Source organism: Tyto alba, unplaced genomic scaffold (assembly GCF_018691265.1).
Source record: "Tyto alba isolate M040663 unplaced genomic scaffold, T.alba_DEE_v4.0 Super-Scaffold_6, whole genome shotgun sequence".
NCBI lineage: Eukaryota > Metazoa > Chordata > Aves > Strigiformes > Tytonidae > Tyto > Tyto alba.
Window position 1 is genome coordinate 27140094 of NW_024881327.1, and position 18949 is coordinate 27159042.

Here is an 18949-nt window from a genome sequence, read left to right on the forward strand (position 1 = left end):
GCATGGTCACCTGCACAGTAAAAAAAAAAAAAAAAAAAAAAAAAAAGTGTTTCCTGATGTTCAGATGGAGCCTCTTGTGTTTTATTTTGTGTCTATTGCCTCTGGTCCTGTCACTGACCACCAATGGAAATAGTCTGGCTCCATCTTCTCTGCACCTTCCTTTCAGGCATTTATATGCATTAGTAAGATCCCTCTTGAGACTTCTCTCTTTCACTCTAAACAGTTCCAGCTCTCTCAGCCTTTCCTCATAGGAGAGGTGCTCTAGTCCCTTCATCATCCTGGTGACCTTTTGATGGACTCCCTCCAGTATGTCCAGGTCTCTCTTGTACTAGGGGGCCCGCAAGAGGACACAGCACTCCAGGTGTGGCCTCATCAGTGCTGAATACAGGGGAAGGATCACCTCCCTCAACCTGCTGGCAGTACTTTATCTAATGCAGCCCAAGATACCATTTGCCTCCTTTGCTGCAAGGGCACATTGCTGGCTCATCTTCAACTTGGTGTCCGCGAGGACCTCCAGTCCCTTTTCTGCCCAGCATGTACTGATGCAGGGGGTTGTTCCTCCCCAGGTGCAAGACTTTACACCTCTCCTTGTTGAAATTTGGGAGACTCCTGTCAGCCCATTTTTCCCGCCTCTTGAGGTCCCTCTGGATGGCAGCATGACCGTCTGGTGTATCAGCCACTTCTCCCAGTTTGGTGTCATCAGCAAACTTGCTGAGGGTGCCGTCTGCTCCATCATCCAGGTCATTAATGAAGGTGTTGAACAGGACTGGAGCCAGTATTGACTCCTGGGGTACAATGCTAGTTGCTGGCCTCCAACTAGACTTTGTGCCACTGCCCACTGTGTCTGGCTGTTCAATCCACCCTTGAATATCAATTTGTATATTTTTACTGACAGTAGAGTTAAAATACGTACTTATTTTAGAATGTGGGTCGGATTTTTTTAAGAATGCTTCCCACTCCCCCCTGAGAATAAATAGGTGGGGGCTAAGAAGCCCTCTGAATCATGTCTTGCATGCTTATCCTCTGTGAGCTTACATTCAGGTCAAATAGAAATTTAACTGACAGATTTTGTGGGTCTAGTTGTTACCCTTTAAGAAGTTACCATTTCAGCTTTCCCTTTCCAGCTTTACCTTTTTCCCTGTAAGTTAATGTCCCCTGGCTAAAATGCTCTTCCAGGAGACTGAGTGGTGGATCTGTCTGAGAGGTGGTTTAAACTATGTTTTATCTGCAGTGAGATGGAGCAGGACTGCCTGTAGTGCCCTCAGCTGTGGAGGCAGTAACTTCTTAAAACATTCTAGCCTAAGATAAGGACAGTTGGGGTGAAAATATACATTACACCTACGCTCGCCCAGCAATTTGCTGCTGGAACAGACAGGTCCATCTCATCCCTATCCTAGCCTTGTAGGCCTCCTCCATCTGCTTGAATTAGTCCTGGTACTTCTTGGAATCCATCCTGCTCTGAAAAAAAACTTGCTAATCAGCAGAAAGCTATTTGATCCAGTTTTATTTTTGCTGGATTAGTGTTCTGCTGGGCTAGCAAGCTGCGTTTGCTTGGTGCAGGATCTGACAAGTGCCAGAGGCAGTGCCAGGTGGCGGAGGAGGACAGGATGCTCTGACTGCTACATCAGCAGGTTGTTAGACTGGCTTAGCCATAACACATAGCTTTCCAACCTCAAACCCTTTCCATTTTCACTCTTCCTCCCACTTTAGATTATTTTAAACATTAATCAGCATTCTATTTTATTAACAATATTGGCTGAAAATAATGAGCTCTCACTTTAGAGGGGCACACTGAATATTTCTGTCAGCAATACTTGGTCTCTATTTAAATAAAAATTACCGTGTGACTAGGAACTCTGGCACAGCAGTAGTTATTCCTCTGTGTCACTGGGCAACTGAAATGGAAAAACTGTGGGGGGTTTTATCAGTTGTTTGGTTTTTGGTTTCTTAAGTCAGTGATGATGACTGTAAATTTGTATCTACAGTAAAACAGTTGTATATTCTGTCTGAAGTAATTTACATTAAAAAAATTAGAGATTAAAATAATTCTGCCTCCTCTGAATAGTTGGAGGTTTATTGATAAAATAAATGTGACTACTGTATGTACTGGTTGAATTTAAAGATATGACAGATGAAAGGATAGGTATGGACTGATCTCATTTCAGGCTTGACAATATTCAAAGTCCAGATTGGTAAAATAAGCATAGAAATCCTAAGCCAAGAGGATCCCACACTCTCATTTTAATCACAGAACTGCAGTGGTAGCAGTCTGACAAGGGTGGCTGAGTTATGCTCCCCTAGGCAAGTATACAATTCCCAGTGTGGTCGCTGGCCAAACTGCAGTCTTTTCTTGCTTTTTCCATTTTAACTTCTATGGGAATTCAGTTCAGAGAATTCAAGAACCCCCCAGTGTTTGTGGGTCATGTGAATAGTCATATCACTTCTTTTTAAAAACAAAACTAAATTAAATCTTGTTAACCAGATAAGTCAATGCTCAGTGTGGGCAGGTTGGGATTGTAAATAAGGTGACAGAATTAGATATTTGGTATGTCTGGTGACAGAAGTGGAACATTTATGACAACAGAAATCAGTGAACCATAGCAAATGTTGGTTTTGTAAATGTTGCTGAGAGATTTAACTGACTCTGTTCTGTGCAGCCAGTGGTAGGGGATCACTTGCTCTTTGACCAGAAACTGCATATTATAGAAGCACTCTTCTCTAGTTTTTCTGTCCTGCATTTTTAACAAAGTGCCATATACCTACTTGGAGCAATAAGGGATTATCTCATAAGCATGACTACTAACAACAGGATAAATCTTGTTTAAACTTGCTCATAACCTATTTAAATATTTTTATAAGTGCTTTTTAGCAGCTCAGGCACCCTGTCATGGCTCAAAGTGCCTACAGTGAAGCTGGAGCTGCACTGCTGCCATGAGAAGGAGGAAATGTAGCTCCTGTATTTAAAAATATTGCTGGACCTCTAGGTCATGGAGGAGGTGTGTGAGCTATCGATAAAGCATAACTACAGAATCAATAAAGAGGCTGAATTTCAAGACTGGTTTCAAAGCACAGAAACTTGAGGAAGGAGAGCCCTGGCTTAGGTCACTTGTGAAAAGCTCTACAATTATGATTAATGTCATGAGAAACTTATTTTGTGTAGGTAGCCAATAGGTCCTTGGCTTTTATGGCTTAACTTCTGGGCATTATGCTATTTGGTAAAAAAAATAGAAGAGGTATCACCTTAAGATTGGTTGAGAAGATGGAGATGGGTATTAAAAAGCTTGAAAATAAAGATACTTCAGGAACTGACTTGCCTTCAGCATCACGGAGATGAATTTTTGATGTTGTCAGAAAAGAGGAATATTCTGTTTAAGCTGAAGATATCTTCTGGTTTTGGTTTTTGGTTTTTTTTTTTTTTTTTGCATAAATTCTGTGAATTAATAAGTGTGAATGTTGGGAAATTGCACAATAGTGCAAGAATGGCAATATTGGGCTAACAATAATTACAAGCATATAAAAGACTGAGTTAATATTGTAAGTTTCATGAGGTCTTTAACAGTTTATCAGCTGTCATTGTTGGAAAGAGTATTTTCTGTCTTTTTTTCCTTATTGTTGTAGAATTGGCTAGTGAAATCTGAATGTGATGGATTCCATTTGTAATGAAGACAAAAATTCATCGTAGTAAGAAATAACTGCATCAGCCTCCAAGCGTGGAGTACTCATCATAAATGTATAAAAATAGAGAGGAAGTAAAATGTCTTCCTATTCTGAGTATGGAGATGTACTATGAAACTGAATATGCTACAGTCAGAAAGACTTAAGATATATAGATTGTTCTCAAATATGCATTGCAGGCTTACTGAGCCAGCTTTAAACAGATTTATGTAGACAGTAGTAACTACGGAGTTTTGGAAGTGGGAGGTAGTAGGCATTTTTGCACAAACTGGCCCTTGTTCTTGAGGACTCCTGCACTGTGCTTACTGGTGTCAGCTGGAGTCAGTGATTGCAGTGTAACTGCTGCAGGTAATCTGGTTGTATAGCAAAGGCATGTAGTTTTCTAGTGAGGAAACACTAGTGTGAAATTTTTTATTAGGAAATCTCTTTCCAATTTTGTGTGGTTTGAAAGCTCAGCATACTACTTCGGATATGCTTCTGTTCATTTTTCTAAACTATAGTCTTCTAAGAAATCAAGAAATACTAATCTCTAAGAAATTAATAAGCAAAGTTAAGTAATTTTGGAATAAACCTGCTTGTCTGAAAACTAAATCATTAATGCAGTAATTAACATAGAAGACCCTCATTTGGAATAGTTTTGTATTTTTTACTTCAAAAATTTAGCTAAAGTTTTATTATGACTTTTTCCCAATTGCTAATTTCATCTTGAAGGGAATGCACGTTTGAAATCGAAGGAGACATTTATAGAAATAACATCACATATGCATGGCCCTAGGTACATCTGGCCATTTTCTGTCAAAAGTGGCCTCACATCTTCATATTCAGCTTAAAATGCTCTGGAGTATATTTTCAAAGGTGTGGTGCATTCCTACTCTCAGCTGACTCTATTTGGAAAACCAAACCTTAGTGTTTATCTACGAGTCCACCTTACCAATGAAATTGGAAATACTTCAGTAAATATCAGCGGAACAGTTGCAATGGAGAGGAATACTCACTTTACAGCTCTACCAGTATGCCTGGTGGCTGGTGTCCCACAGTGCAGATGCCCCATACACTCCTTTGAAGGCTGGCTTAGCTGCTGCAAAGAAGAGTATCTTTTATTACTCATGAGTTAGCCAATAGGACAGACCACACAGAAATAGCATTCAAGCTACTGCATCCGCCAAGTACTCCTGGGTTATGCTATTCCTCCTTGTGTGGCAATAAATTTTACTGTTGTGAATTCTTTCTTGAGGAATGGTCAGAAAATGTCTCTGAACTGTGAGAAGATGTTAGGGCACGGCCCTGACTGGAGCAGACTTCCTGCTGCATTACAGAATAGTCATGATTAGCTTGTGCTGACAGAGAAAAGTGTCACCAGACTAGAGGTTTTTGCTCTAAATGGCATTTTAAGTAAGGGAAATTCTATGAGATGAAGGCAAGATAATATATGTAGGTGTTAAAGTACTTGTCACTGGAGTAGTTGAAAGGAGGTGGTTTGCACAAGTGAGATGTCCTGTGAGTTTGTTGGTTTGGAAAATTTCACATTGATATTTTTCATGAGTGCAGTGCTTCCACGGAATTGGCACAGCTCCAGTCATAAACTGTTACCAGTGTGTGGACTGTTACTATCCTCGTATCTATTGGAGCTGTATAGTGTTCCCTTTCGTCGTGGTATTTTTCTTTCTCTCAGCTTGCGTAGCAGTGACACTTTTTAGGTTGAAAGTGTGCTGATGTGTGTGGTTTGGTTACTGTCCTCCCACATACAGTGCAGCATACTCACATTAACCTTTCCAGCCCACAGCAACTTGCATGGACCTTGAGTGTGAAGCTGATGAATACACGCTCTTGAAGGTGAAATTGCTTTAAACATCCTTATTGTGTGCTCACGTTTGCTGTATGGATTACAGTTTACAGCAGTAAAAGGTTTATATCTGATTTTGTGTTTTCAGATGTATAGGCTAAATCCTGATCCCTGTGGTCACCCTGTGTGTGTTTGAGTGAATTGGGAGTCTGAGGCCATTAAAGGGAGGACAAAGTGGGGGAGAGTCTGTGCTGCAATACCCCATTAGCTCTGGAGGGGTTGCACAGAGGATATTGGGGTAGGCACAGCACTTACTAGTACGTAGAAGCCAGATGCTTCCACAGAGAAGGCAAATAAAAGCCCCAGAGAGAAAATGTTTGAGTCTTATTTAGAAGGTTGCTTCTGTGGAGTCGAGTAGAAGGCAGCTTTCTGATGAGCTGATCTTGGGAGGTGTAGAGTGCTCTTATCTTCACTGGCAGTAGTGGTATTTGCCATCTGAATCAAACCTGTGTGAAAACTGTCTTTATAAAAAGAACAACTGTTAAAACTAACAAAAAACCAACCGGGATTTATATAAAAAATAGCAGAAAATAACCTTGAACATTTTTGGTGGCTGCTGATGTCTCTTCCTAAGGAAAAAAAGCTCATCTGCAGGAGTTGTATTTGGTTCTTGTAATTTGAATAGAGAGGAGACAGAAGCTACTGAAATTATCATGGTGATATTTTAAGGAAGGAAAAATAAGAGCTCTGGGGCCCATTCTAAAGCTGCAGGTTTCAGAGTAAAATTGTGTAGCTTCATTGCAACACTAATCTTGTGCAAATACATCCTTTGGAGCATAACAGCATTATAGGGTTCCAAAAAGCTATACTATTTTCTTTTATTTTTTTTTTAAGCAGCAGATTAATGTGTATTGATTCTTCTGTTGCTTATTCCTATAGTGCTTACCCTTTATTAACTTATTTAATTACCCTGATTTATATAGTTTCCTTAGTCATTGCATAGGTGATTTAATTATTTTAATAATGAATTGTGCTTTCATTTATACAAATGCTTCTGATTAAATTAGAAAATAAGAGTAATTGGTGAAGTAAGATAAATATCTTCTGGAATGAGTAGATTGGCACAGCCTTTTTTTTTGTTCCAAGTCATAGTTAGTGACAATCAAACTTCCTTAAAATACTTGCAAATTTGTACAATAACTCGATTCTGGCTTGATCTGGAAGAGGTCTGTGAATTCGTTGCTGTTTCCCCTCTAGGAAACAAAAGTGGCTATACACTTAGGTGAATCATGTAGAAGTCCTTAGCTGTTCTTACTGGGGACATGCCTTCACAACTGTCTCTAAGAGAGGTTGTGGCTTTAGATCAGTTCAGCTCTTACTGTTTAGCAATTTTTAATGCAATTAAACACAGTTTTTCCTAGCATTGTCATAAAAAGAATGAATCAAAAATTTTAAAGTGCAGTCAGGCTGGATGGATTGTTTAAAACACATGCACAAAACCACGTGCGCTTCTATATATATTCAGAGGTACATATCTAAAATTAAAGATGTAATGATTAACTTGTAACAATGATTTTCATCATAAATTACACTGCTGAGCAAGTACAACTATGTATTTACAAGTTATCACACCTAGAATGGTGCAAGTCACATCTATCCTGACAGAGGATATTGTGTTTGTACCTCTTATGAAAAACTAAAGAGCCAAAATATATAATGGAATATAGGGCTTTTCAAACTTCATAAAATCTGTATTTAAATGCTAGTTCAGAGTATGAGTAGCCGCCTTTTCTAATTTTATAATACCTCTATAATGACTGCAACCATTTCTTCTACAGATTAGCAGAGTTAGGAAAATAGTTAATTTTAACTTATTTTCTTTGCATTTGATTACATAGAAATCAAGACAGAAATAGCAAGTGACTTCGTAATCTGTAGATGACTGACCAATGGATACTCTTCAGGTTAAAGTTTGTCAAGCAAATTTAGACAAGCAAACTTTGTTGATATAACAATAACTGCATTGTTATTCCTATATACAGATTTCTTTGCTCAGCTAGAGTAATGGGATTGTGAGAAATCCATCTCTGATGAGAAGGAGCAATGTAGGAAGCTGAGTCCTGCTTCAAGTAAATACACAGAAGTAAAAATTACTTAAGCCGTGTTATATTTATATTGATTCAATTATTTTGTGATAGCTGCTAGTCCCCCACAACAGCAGTGAACACTTAGAGCAAAAGCCCAGTCCTCCTGTGGAGCTGCTTATCAAAGCGTAAGATATGCCAACAAGTGAGTAGAGACATGGTGCAAAGCATTGAGATTACCATAACCAAGAAAAGTTTTACTGCAGGTTAGTTGCCTACACCTCTTTTGTGTGGTAGCCTGGGGAAGAGGAGGATTGATCTATGCCTATAGCTAGCTACTGCTCAGAATAAATATAGTAAGGAATCAGTTTTCTTTTAGGTAGATCAAACAGTAGGAATGAATTGTCCAAAATACAGCTGCACATAAGGCTGGTCAGCTTTTTGAGCTTTGGAGGGGATTGAAAGAGAAGACTCTGTTCTGCAGCAAAGACCCCCAAAACTTCATGGGAGTGGCTAAAATGAGTCAGGAGGACAGCTGCTGAGAGAATCTGAGAAGAAAAATCTCACAGAGAGAGTCTGGGTAGAAGGCCTACTGGAATGTGGTAGATGTTGGTATTGAGAACAATGAAGCTCCATTCTTCCTGGTTTGTTTGTTCCAGGTCCCTCCCTCACCTCGGATTCAAGAAACTAATTTTCTAAAATAAATTTTTTGCTCGTAAGTGGAACTACTGTATTGATGATGATACAGAAGATGCCAAATATTGGCTGAAAACACAAGAGAAGACAGATAACAGCAGGCACATCTGGGGAAATTTTGAGCAGGTGCAAGTGAAAACTGCTCAAATTGGAGAAATAACTTAAAGCAACTCATGTGAATGGAAGCAACTTAACAGATGCATGGGAATGCTCACTTGAAAGGAGCAAGTTATAAAGAAACTTAAGTTGTAGAAGTCAGTTATGTAGCAGTAATGATTCCCTGTTCCCTGTAACATCTATCAAGAGAAAAATCTGGTACAAAATGAGGTTCTGCAGTAATTATCTTTCTGGAAGAATTTTGATGTTTGAGATGGAACAAATTAGATATGGTTGAAGTTGAAAAGTGTAGGTTGTAGTTGTTGAGACACTGACAAGGCATAGATGAGAATATTTACCTTATGATTAGACAGAAGTAGATGCATCTTAAAGGTGCTAGGAAGGAAGATCTGGAAGGAAAATGAGGTTCTTGAAGGCTAGGGAAGGCCTAGTTTTAAGAGTGCAGAAGAGAAGCTGAAAAACTGTAAGCTGTGAAGATAATTTCCAGAAAAGAGCTAGAAAAAACAGGCTTGTTGAAAGTAACTGGAAGATACCAAAATTGCACATCAGACAACGAAGATTTGACAAGAACCAAAAAAAAAAAACAAAACAAAAAAAAAAAAAAAAAAAAAAAACAAAACAAAAAAACGCCAAACCCCTCACTTATCTATGTTCTTTCTGCCACAGGGTAACAAGTGTCACGGGTAGCAGAGAAGCAGCAGGTACCCTGTGTTTTCATTCCAGTAAGGGTTTTTTGACATGGCTGTATGAGACATTTCCAGATGTCAGCATTAGAAATGACCTATATAAACCTCTTGTAAGTCTGATTGCAAAATACATGGTAAACTGGGACAGTGTTCAGTAGGCATCGGTGGTTTGTTTTTTTTTTTTTAGATTGAAAGGCTGTCTTGAATGTGGTGTTCTGTCTTACAGTATTTTCACTAGTGATATTGTTGTTGAAATAACTGCTGAAATAGAAGTGTGTTGAGTTCTTTGGTGACATAAAAGTTGAAGGAGCTGCAACCATTTGGAAAACAAGTCTAGAATTAAAAGTTGTATATTGGGATTAGGTGTTTGGCTGTTTGTTTGTTTGTTTATTTGTTTTATTTTGTAGAATGTGATTCAGTGTGGACAAGTGCAAAAGGTAGAAGTTTAGGCAGGAAAGCTGAAATGTTCAAATATAGAATGGGAATAAGTAGCCAAGTGTCAGGCTGTCCCCAGCAAGACCTGGGTGACAGAATAGTGAATCATAAGCTGGATGTGTGTCAGTGATACCCTGTTACTGTGAAAAAGGCAAAGGTAACATTAGGATGAATAAATGGGACTGTGAATCTTTACACTCTGATGATAAGGCATCAGCTGCAGTGCTGCATCTGGATTAGGGCAATAAGTTTTAAGGAAGATGTGGGACCTGCCTGTGAGATTCAGGGCAGGAACAGTGGGGAGGATGAGGTTCCCGAAAGCCTGGACTGTGATGAAGGGTTGGTAGAGCAGCAGGTGTTTAAAGCAGAGAGGGGTTGGTGATAGACAGGAATCTTCAAAGACAAGCAGACCCCTGAGCTCTGTGCTTTCGGAGTCCATCATCTGAACCTTGAAAGAATAGGTAAAGCAGCTGATGCCTTGGCTAGGTGATCCCTCGGGTCCTGTCCTGAGGCTCTGGTCACTCACCTGTGATGGCCATGGACTTCATGGCCCAAGTTGTCCAAGTCTGGTGTTCATACAGCATGAAGGCTTAGAGGGGTGGCTGAATGAAAGGTGTCACTCACCCTGCGGACCGAGTGATGGCCCTGACAGGAGGAAACAGGGCAGAAATGCTACAGCTGGACTGGCCAGACTCAGTGAGGCCTTGACAGAAAACCAGGAAGATTCTGGGAGAACCTGCAGTTATGTGTCAGTTACTTTGAAAGCTGAAAGGTGGTAGATGATTTAGGACCTGATATGGGTGGAGGTCTAACCGTTTTATTTTGTGTCCTTTACTCTTACTTACGTTGCTGCCTTATATGATTGCAGCAATGTATCATAACTGTAATTGTGTATATTTGACTGCCTCTCAATTGCAGGAGAAGAGTAAATTACAGACAACGTGTTAGAGACATGGTTAGGAAGTTGCATCAGTGCTACTACAGAGAATTTCTTTTTGTGCTTTTTGGCCAATCCAGTGCTGGTGGCTGGCATTTGTTGAGCAGCCAAGTCATGGTTAAAAGATTCTCAGTTTCATGTTTTCCGGGACAGGATTTAAGACTCTCCTCCTTACTTATGTCTGTATCATTTTTCCTCTTTAAATTCTTCTCAAAAGTCAGATCTTGGATCGGGTCAGACTAGTTCATAATAATAATAATAATCTCTTGCTTTTTATCTCTATTCTAGCCATTTTGGAAGGGTGAATAGAAATATTTGATACTTGCTTTTCTCAGAATAATCATTAAAAAAATGAAGTGAAAGGAGGTAGGGCATTCTTCAACATATCTGACATACTGGAAAATAAAGGGATGGAAAATGTGGCCATCTAACACCTATCTACAGTAATTATATTTGCATAATCAGTGATTGCTTGGGTGAAAATGTCTCTCAAGAGGGAACTGCAGCAGTATCCAGTGCTTCTTATCGCTGAATGGCAACGCTGTTTAATAATAATGAAATACAGAAACACCCTTACATTTGGCTTTGGAATATATTCTACCAGGGAAGTTCTCTACAGGGAATGTTGGCTTAGCCAGGCTTTTCTGAGGTTTTGTGAAGTTGTGGAGCAGCTCCATAAAAGGAGATGTTGATCATGCTGAGACCTTCTATACTTGTGAGAACACAAGTTCCGTCAGTCACATGCTAATGATATCAGGATTTCCTACATGGAAGAAATAAATAGTATGAACAATAAACAGAGACAGCATGGGCAAGACAAATCTAGCTATTTCTTGACAGCCAGGCTGACTTCTTCATGTTTTCATTGAGTTTTTTTCCAAATGGAATGTCCTTTGTATTGTTTAACCCCCCCAACCACACTTCTCTGAGGGTAAGCAGCACAGTATTTTCATCAGCAAAGAGGAAATACACCAAAGAAACATTTTATCTGCTGGTGGGAATATGAGCTTCTTAAGCTTTAAAGCTACTATATTCAGCAGAGGAGTAATTCCAAGTGTACGGAGGTTGAGCTGTTTGATTGTATGTCTTCCTGCATTCTAAGATTACTTTTTTAAAGGAATCGTGTAATCATATATTTGTTCCATATCTGACAATGTAAGTCTAGTGTTATAATTTCTTAATATTAGTGTCTTATATGTTAAGTAGGACTAGCTTATTTTTTTTTTTGCACTCCATGGAAGCAAGACTTCTTGCCTGGACTGGTCATCCTCATTGTGAGCAAAGAGCAGGGCTTCTAAAACTGTAAATTAAGTTTTTGAAGCATAGGCAAGTATGAAGTACATATGGCATTTTGAGAAGCATTGTATAGTAGTTTCTGTGTAGTCACTTCCCTTTTGTTATTTTCAGAAAGCAGATACATTTAAAAAAGTAACCTCCCAACCTTTAGTGTGACTTTGAAGCACTTATTTTTATCTATTTGTTATCCTTATTGGGACATGGTATTTTTATACCTTCATTACTGTTCTAAACATATTTCCTTCTATAGGCCTCCCTCTAGAGGCATATATCTATCTTCATAAAAGGGGTGGACCAGCTTTGATAGGTCCCTTGAGTTCACTGGCCTGTGACATTTCCAAATCCTCTGAATACTTGTGTCCAGTTCAGACAGCATGCATGAGTGTGCAGATGAAATACTACTGTTCCTACAGTGAACCTAACATTGTCTACTATGTTAGACATCTTCCACCTCCAAAACCAACTGTGAATAATGTCCCTCTGCCTCCTACGGTTTGACATTGCATAATTGGCCACTGCACTAATTTTGCCTTGTTGTAGCAGAGGCCACTTGTTGGAATGAGTGGTTATGGATGGATTTCTCACAGCTGGCTTATGCCTGCACCCCTACTTCCCAGAAGACTTCAGGGCTTGAGCTCTCCCTTGATTCTGCATTTATTTCATGTCTGCCATTTACCTGGGTCTAGAGCAAGCCATTTGGCATGCAGAATAAATGCAACACAGTGATGGTGTGCAAGATGTCCCATTTTAAAGGGAAATCATTGAAATAGGGAGAGGAGAGAAATTGCAGTGGTCTTTTTAGCATTTTTCTTGAGTCATTCCTTCCTGCTTCTGTGCCCCTTGATTTAATAGTGAGAAATGCTGAGCTAAAACACAGCTGCACACCTGAGAATTTGAAGGCTGCTGGCCATTAATAACTGTTGCTTCTGATGCAATCTGAAACACTTCTGGAGCAGTACATTTGAATTTAATTTCACACCTGTAAGTTGTTTTCTTTTTATCTGTAAAATATGCAAAGACAGAAAAATCTGACGTTAGGCTTAATTTGTTGAATTGGATTGCAAGGTGGGTCAACTTTGAGTTTGCTTCAACATGATATGCTGAATTAAGCCAACTTAAATCACGAAAGGAGACGGCTTAGGCAATATGATTACTAGAATGATGTGCTATGTATCAGAAGGTTTGCTTTATTTTTTCCCAAATGTTAGTTGATTATCTTGTTGGATTCCTGTCCTTTGTCCCACTGGAACATGTATGCTCATTTTGAACACTCACTGCATGCCAGAATTGGCATGAAAATCTCTGAGTCTTGGAGGAGAGGAGGATTCAGAGAAAGTAATAAAGCCTCTCCTCTAAGGAATTTCTGTCATTCTGGATGAAAAGATGCGTATCATCTTGCTTTGTCCCACAACCTCAGTTAACCAGCAGATGGGATCCAAGCAATATATGTGTACTGCCACTGGACACAGAAAGCTGTGTAGATACATTACAGAAGTGACGAGTTTTTTTAGTCTTTGTATATTGTTGTGCAGGAAAAAAGACCTGGAGAGGAGATTTTTTCAATATAATTACACGGAGTGTTGAATTCTGTGCTTTGTGAAAAAGCAAGTTGTGTTTGGATCCTCCTGTTCTGCATTGACTAGCCTGGCAGCCCTGAAGCTGCTAGGCCTGCTGTGCAGTGACAGAGGGAGAAGCAATACTTGCTGCTGTACCAAGTGTTGTAGGCTTGAGTATCTCAATTTTTGGTATCTGCATGAATGTATGCTTTACTTTAGGCAGTCAAATTTCCAGTAAGGGATACCATAAAATAAACAGAAGACTTAAAATGATTTTTTTTTTGTTTGATAAGAATTCCAAGGTTGCATACTTGGTGCAAATTATTTTTCAGCATAACATGGTATAGCTTTGTAGCTCAGCTCATGGTAATATTTGCAATCTGATTTTTAATGCTTCACTGAAATGCCTAATCTATTTTTCTTCCCCTCCTCCCCCAATTTAAAAAAAAAAACACTTGTTGGGTCTTCCTTTTTTTTAGGGTTTTGGGTTTTTTTGGGGGGTTAAATAACAGTTACAGCTTTATCTGAACATAGTTCCTGTCATTCTTCCTGATGCTGACCATGACATGTGTGAATTCTTCATGCAAGTTTTCTCTGCCTGCTTTCTTCGTAACATACATAAGAGACAGAGTACTAAATGTGTTTTAAGTGCTGATGAAACTTCCATGTCTTCCATGGGTAGTAACTATTGTGTTTCTAGAGTGCTGAAATTGTGGCAGCTATATTTGAAGTTGCTCTTTGCATCTGTTTATAAGACTGTGTTTTCAGTTGCTTATGATTGTGCCAGACTTGCTGTTTGGACTGAAATTTCCATCTTCAGGAGAGTAAGAATTGGAGCATCTCAATTCAGTAATTACTAATTATTTTCACAATGTGTGAACAGTGTTGATCTTTCAGAAGCTGAACTCTGGACTGGCTGTTCTTAGCAAGTCAAAATTTTTGTTGCAAATTAATTCAGGGTGATCCATAAACTGCTGCCATTTTTTATTTGCTCCGGATTCCAATAGAAATTTCCTCTCCTAATCAGAGACTCGTTTCTCCCAAAAGTGAAAGGTCTCCATAGATTCACCATCATTTTGCTCTCAGAAGTGCATCGTTCGTGTGTTTCCCTTTGCCATGTAGTAGAGCACATTGCAAATTTCTGTGCTGGGCTTTAATTTTTAGCCTCTTCTGCCTCAGTAAAGGAAAATGGGTTTGGTCAATTCCTTCAGTAACAGCCACCTTAAAAAGGTCCACTTGTGTGTGGACTGTGCTGTTGATACCTACTGCTTTTACACATGGACTAAAGCCCAGTACTTGCCACCTCCAGTTATGAGCTGTTCTTTCACAGAGCTTCCTCTCTGGAGTGTTTGAACTACAGCATATTTCCATGCATTGTTAATTTGAGCAGCACCTGCTGAGCACTGTGGGCACTCCTTTCCTTCTTTAAAATCTTCATAATTATCAATTTAGGCAAGCCAAATCTTCTCGGATGTCTGTGCTTTTGACCTTGCTTTTTCAGGGCTTCTGCTAGCCTTGGTCAAAGAAGTCCCTTCAACACAGACCCCATCTTGGCCCAGGGATGGGTTTCACCTTTGTCTTCTTTGTCCTGCCTCAGCACAAACTTGTGTTGCCTGTGCAGCATCCCAGTTTCTCTGGAAACTTGGTGAAATGTGGTGATAGCCACAAAATTACGGGAGCACTTCAGCCAACAGAGTGAGGGAGCAGATGAGATGATGCATTGGCAACTATTTCCCTCATTGGTTTTAATAATAATTTAAACTCGGCAAGGGGGAAGCCTTCCTTCATCTGTATTCAAGTTATTTTTTGTAAAGAAGAGTAGATTAAACCTAGGATTGCAACTGATTTGAAACTTTATAAAGAAAGAAGGGATACTTTTTCCTAAGCAATTTTACTGTACTCTGTGCACTTCTACCAGTGTAGATCTTTATACACTCTCATTTTTCAAATTACTTTTGCAGTTAGAGCAACATCAGTATCATAAGTGGAAAAGAAACCGAAGTCTCTACTGAAAGAGAGTTAGGTAAATTGATTATCTTTTACATAATGTTTTTTGCTTTTCTCTTATAGAAGAAGTACAGGAAAGGATCTGTGGATATTTCAAGGATTAAATGTGTAGAAGTTGTAAAAAGTGATGGTATTACTCCCTGTCAAAATAAATATCCATTTCAGGTATGTTCCTTTTATATAAAATATATAAATTACAGTGCTTTTCTCAACAACGTCAGGCCATTTGGATGTAACTTGCTTGAAGTTACTCTCACTTTTAAATACTAAGCCTGTTCTCTGGTTCTCCGGGGCTGTGTGGGAGATGGTTCAGGATCTACCAACAAGCTCTGCTCCCCCTGCAGTCCTCTCACTTGGGAGTTGTGCCTCATACACTTGGTCTTTCTTTCCCCCACCATCTCTGCTTGGGTTTTGACTGGAAAGTACAGTGTCCTGGTCTTCCTCCAAAACTGTTTGGCTGGCAGCCCATTTTCCCTGTCTTCATTCTTTCACATTAAATTCAATTTAATTACCATTAAATTATATAGGAATAAGAAAATAAAGATAAAACTTGCTACGTTTTCTTCCACTGTGAACTGAATGGAAATAAACACAGAAAACAAATGTGTTGTGGGGGGTGGGGGTGTGTGTGTGGGGGAAATGTGGTGTATCAGATATGCTGTGCCTGCTTGTGAGAGAGTGAATGGTTGGAGTGAGGGTGAATTCCAGTGCTGGAGAGGGAACTTTGGCCCCTTTCTCCCAGGGCAATACTTGCTTTCCACCAATACAAGCACTGAAGAAAAAGAAGGCAAGAATCAACCCAGAGCAGCACAGAATCACAAGGAGTTGTGAAATGGCTGAGAACAAAGGATGTCTGATTATGAAATTGCTTTAGGAATTAAATTGGACTGTTTTTAAAAGGCACACAATGAAGAATGAACAAGGCAAAGCATGAAGCAAACATTTTAAGGAATGCTCTCAAGATAATATAGCATTACAAAATCCTTCCTTATTCTACTGAGAACATCCTATATGAATAGTAAACCCTAATAACTTTTCCCAGTTTCTGCATTTTGTGCTTAAGTACACTAATTTTGCCAACTGTAACAGTGACTTGTTTTGTTCTGTTTCCTGAGGAATAAATTAATATTACCAGGTGAATGTATTTTGATGATTTCTTTTTTTCTCCTCTCCAGGTTGTATATGATGCTAATACGCTTTATATTTTTGCACCAAGTGCACAAAGCCGGGATCAGTGGGTGAGGAATCTGAAAGAAGGTAATGGAAATTGCTCATACCTAACATCTGTCATACAGACATACCTTTGAGCTGTCTGGATGGGCTGGAGTTAACCTGGTGCTGTGTTTTGGATTTGTGTCCAAAACAGTGTTGAGAAAACACTGGTGTTTTAGTTGCTGAACAGTGCTTGCACAGCATGGAGGCTTCGCCTTTTTTTCCTGCTTTGCCCCCACAGCAAATAAGTAGGCTGGGGCTGGGCAAGAGGCTGGGGGGTGGCACAGCCGGTACAGCGGACCTGGACTGACCCTCGGGGTATTCCAGGCCATATCATGTTGTACTTAGCAATAAAAACTGGGGCTGAGGAAGATGGTTGGGTTTTTTTGGCTTGCGTATTGGCCGTTGCTCAGAGACTGCCTTGGGTATTGGTCTGCTTGTGGAAGATGGTGAGCGATTGTCTTTGTCGCTTTTTTTTTTTTTTTTTTCCTTTCTTTTGGTTATTAAACTGTCTTTATCTCAAGCCACAAATTTTCTTGTCTTGCTCTTTCTATTCTCTCCTCATCCTGTTGGGTGGCAGAGAGTGGGAGAGTGGCTGTGTGGGTGTTTAGCTGCTAGCTGTGTCAACTCACAACAAGCTAGAAAAATAAAATGGTAGAACCTCTGTTGCATGTATCCACTGTTTTTTATTTTTTATTGGGCCAGCTCATCATTTGCATACACAGTGTGTGATAACTGGTACTGGGGGTATCTAACACCTGGACTGATTTAATTTGATTTGTGAAGTCCAGCTGCAATCAGAATTTGACTCTGTGCTTTTGCACAATGTGTGAACTATCAAAAAGCTTATCCGAGCTAGTTAGTGGCATTGATCAAATGTTTTGTTTGAATGTAGCTAGACAGCATTACGGGTCTTAAACTGATGTAAAATAACAGGAGGTGTCTCCACCGAGACTCATTCTGATTAATGCAATCATAGTGAGTTGGTTTTTTGTTTTTTGTTTTTTTGTTTGTTTGTTTGTTTTTTCAAGAGCCTCTTAATGCTTTCTGCCACCATCAAATACTCACATTAATTGCAGGTGCTCTGTAAAGTAATAAGAAATTTCTGGGCTGGGGATCACAGGGCAACAAATAACCTCTGATACTCAGCAAGCCTTTAGGATGGGGGTAAGGATCCTTTCCATCCAAACACAAGCATTGTGCCATGGAACAGTGATAAATGTCAGCTATCTTTCCCTCCAGAACCCTATTTGTAGAGGAAATGGAGTCACTTGCAGCAATAATAAAAAGAATAAGGGCAGGAAGAGTCCTCAGGGCCTTCACAGATGCCTGACTGAGTCGCAGGGTGCAGGTGGGCAGCTGGGTCTCCTTTCATGGATGCACCAAACCCCTGCTGGGGTGGCTGGTTTAGGCAGGGAGTAGAGCACTCTCTTCTGGAATGAAGTTATGTATTATCCTAAAAACATCCTCTCCTATCATCATATCATCTCCATGTAAACTTGAAGGAAGGTCCGTAAGAGAAGTAATGCTAAAGTAAGGAGGACAAGTGGAGATTATGCCTCATGTCAAACATATTGTAATAGTTATTAAAAATGGCCCTCTTGCAGATTTATTATGTCTCTTTCAATATATGCTTTTTCTTCTTCTAGAAATAAAGAAAAACAGCAATATAATGGTAAAATATCATCCTAAATTCTGGACAGAGGGAATTTATCAATGCTGCAGACAGACAGAAAAATTAGCACCTGGATGTGAAAAGTATAATCTTTATGAAAACAGTAAGTACATATGTTTTCATATTAAATTGTGTTGGCATATTTTTCTGCTTTTTTTATATGATCCTGCCATCACACCTGAATGCCCTAGATATTACGTAAAATTATAGAGCAGTCAATCATTGATACTATGCCTAAAGTAATGTTTGTTTAATTTCCAAACATTTTGTAAAAACCATAAAGACTAGTAAATTGTTCTAGCAAAAAATCTCGAGAGAAAGCAGAAAGGAATCATCAAGGTTGCTGATTTTCACTTGGTTTGGTTTTGCTATCTCAAACTTATTTGACCAAGTGTTTACCTCAGACTGAGGATAAAGTCTGATGGTGAAAAAGATTGAGCTAGAAATCCTTGCCAGCTCTTCAGTTTTAATAAATAATTTTTAACATACCACTGTAAAAGAAGATAACTGTGTTGCTTTCAATGTTATTACACCAGTCTAAAAATGATACAAGAAGGCTTAACGTATTTACAGACATGGGACTGAATTTGCTTAGAGATTTGCAAATGTCCATATGCTGAACCTGGATGAACCGTGACTTCTGTAGGCACGTGCATCTTCCAACATCTCCATCACAGGTTCCGCTTGTTCAGCAGTGGATGCTGAAGCATGCAAAGATGAGCAAGTGTGACCCTCACTGCAGTATTGTCCTACATAAGGATACAGTAATTATTTAGTACTCAATTTAAGG

General features: G+C 39.3%; 1 protein-coding gene across 9 annotated transcripts in view; it reads left to right on the forward strand.

The window, feature by feature from the left end:
* TEC (tec protein tyrosine kinase) overlaps positions 1–18949 on the forward strand; it is a 54533-nt gene that overhangs the window by 21373 nt on the left and 14211 nt on the right. For 8 of the 9 annotated variants that reach the window (XM_032999220.2, XM_042808226.1, XM_032999217.2 and 5 more), the window contains 3 exons: positions 15336–15437; positions 16448–16529; positions 18134–18262. In XM_032999220.2, the coding sequence (XP_032855111.1) occupies positions 15336–15437; positions 16448–16529; positions 18134–18262 (313 nt within the window). Of the gene's footprint in view, positions 1–5459; positions 5509–15335; positions 15438–16447; positions 16530–18133; positions 18263–18949 lie in introns of those variants that run through there. The other variant, XM_032999222.2, reaches the window with a different exon arrangement.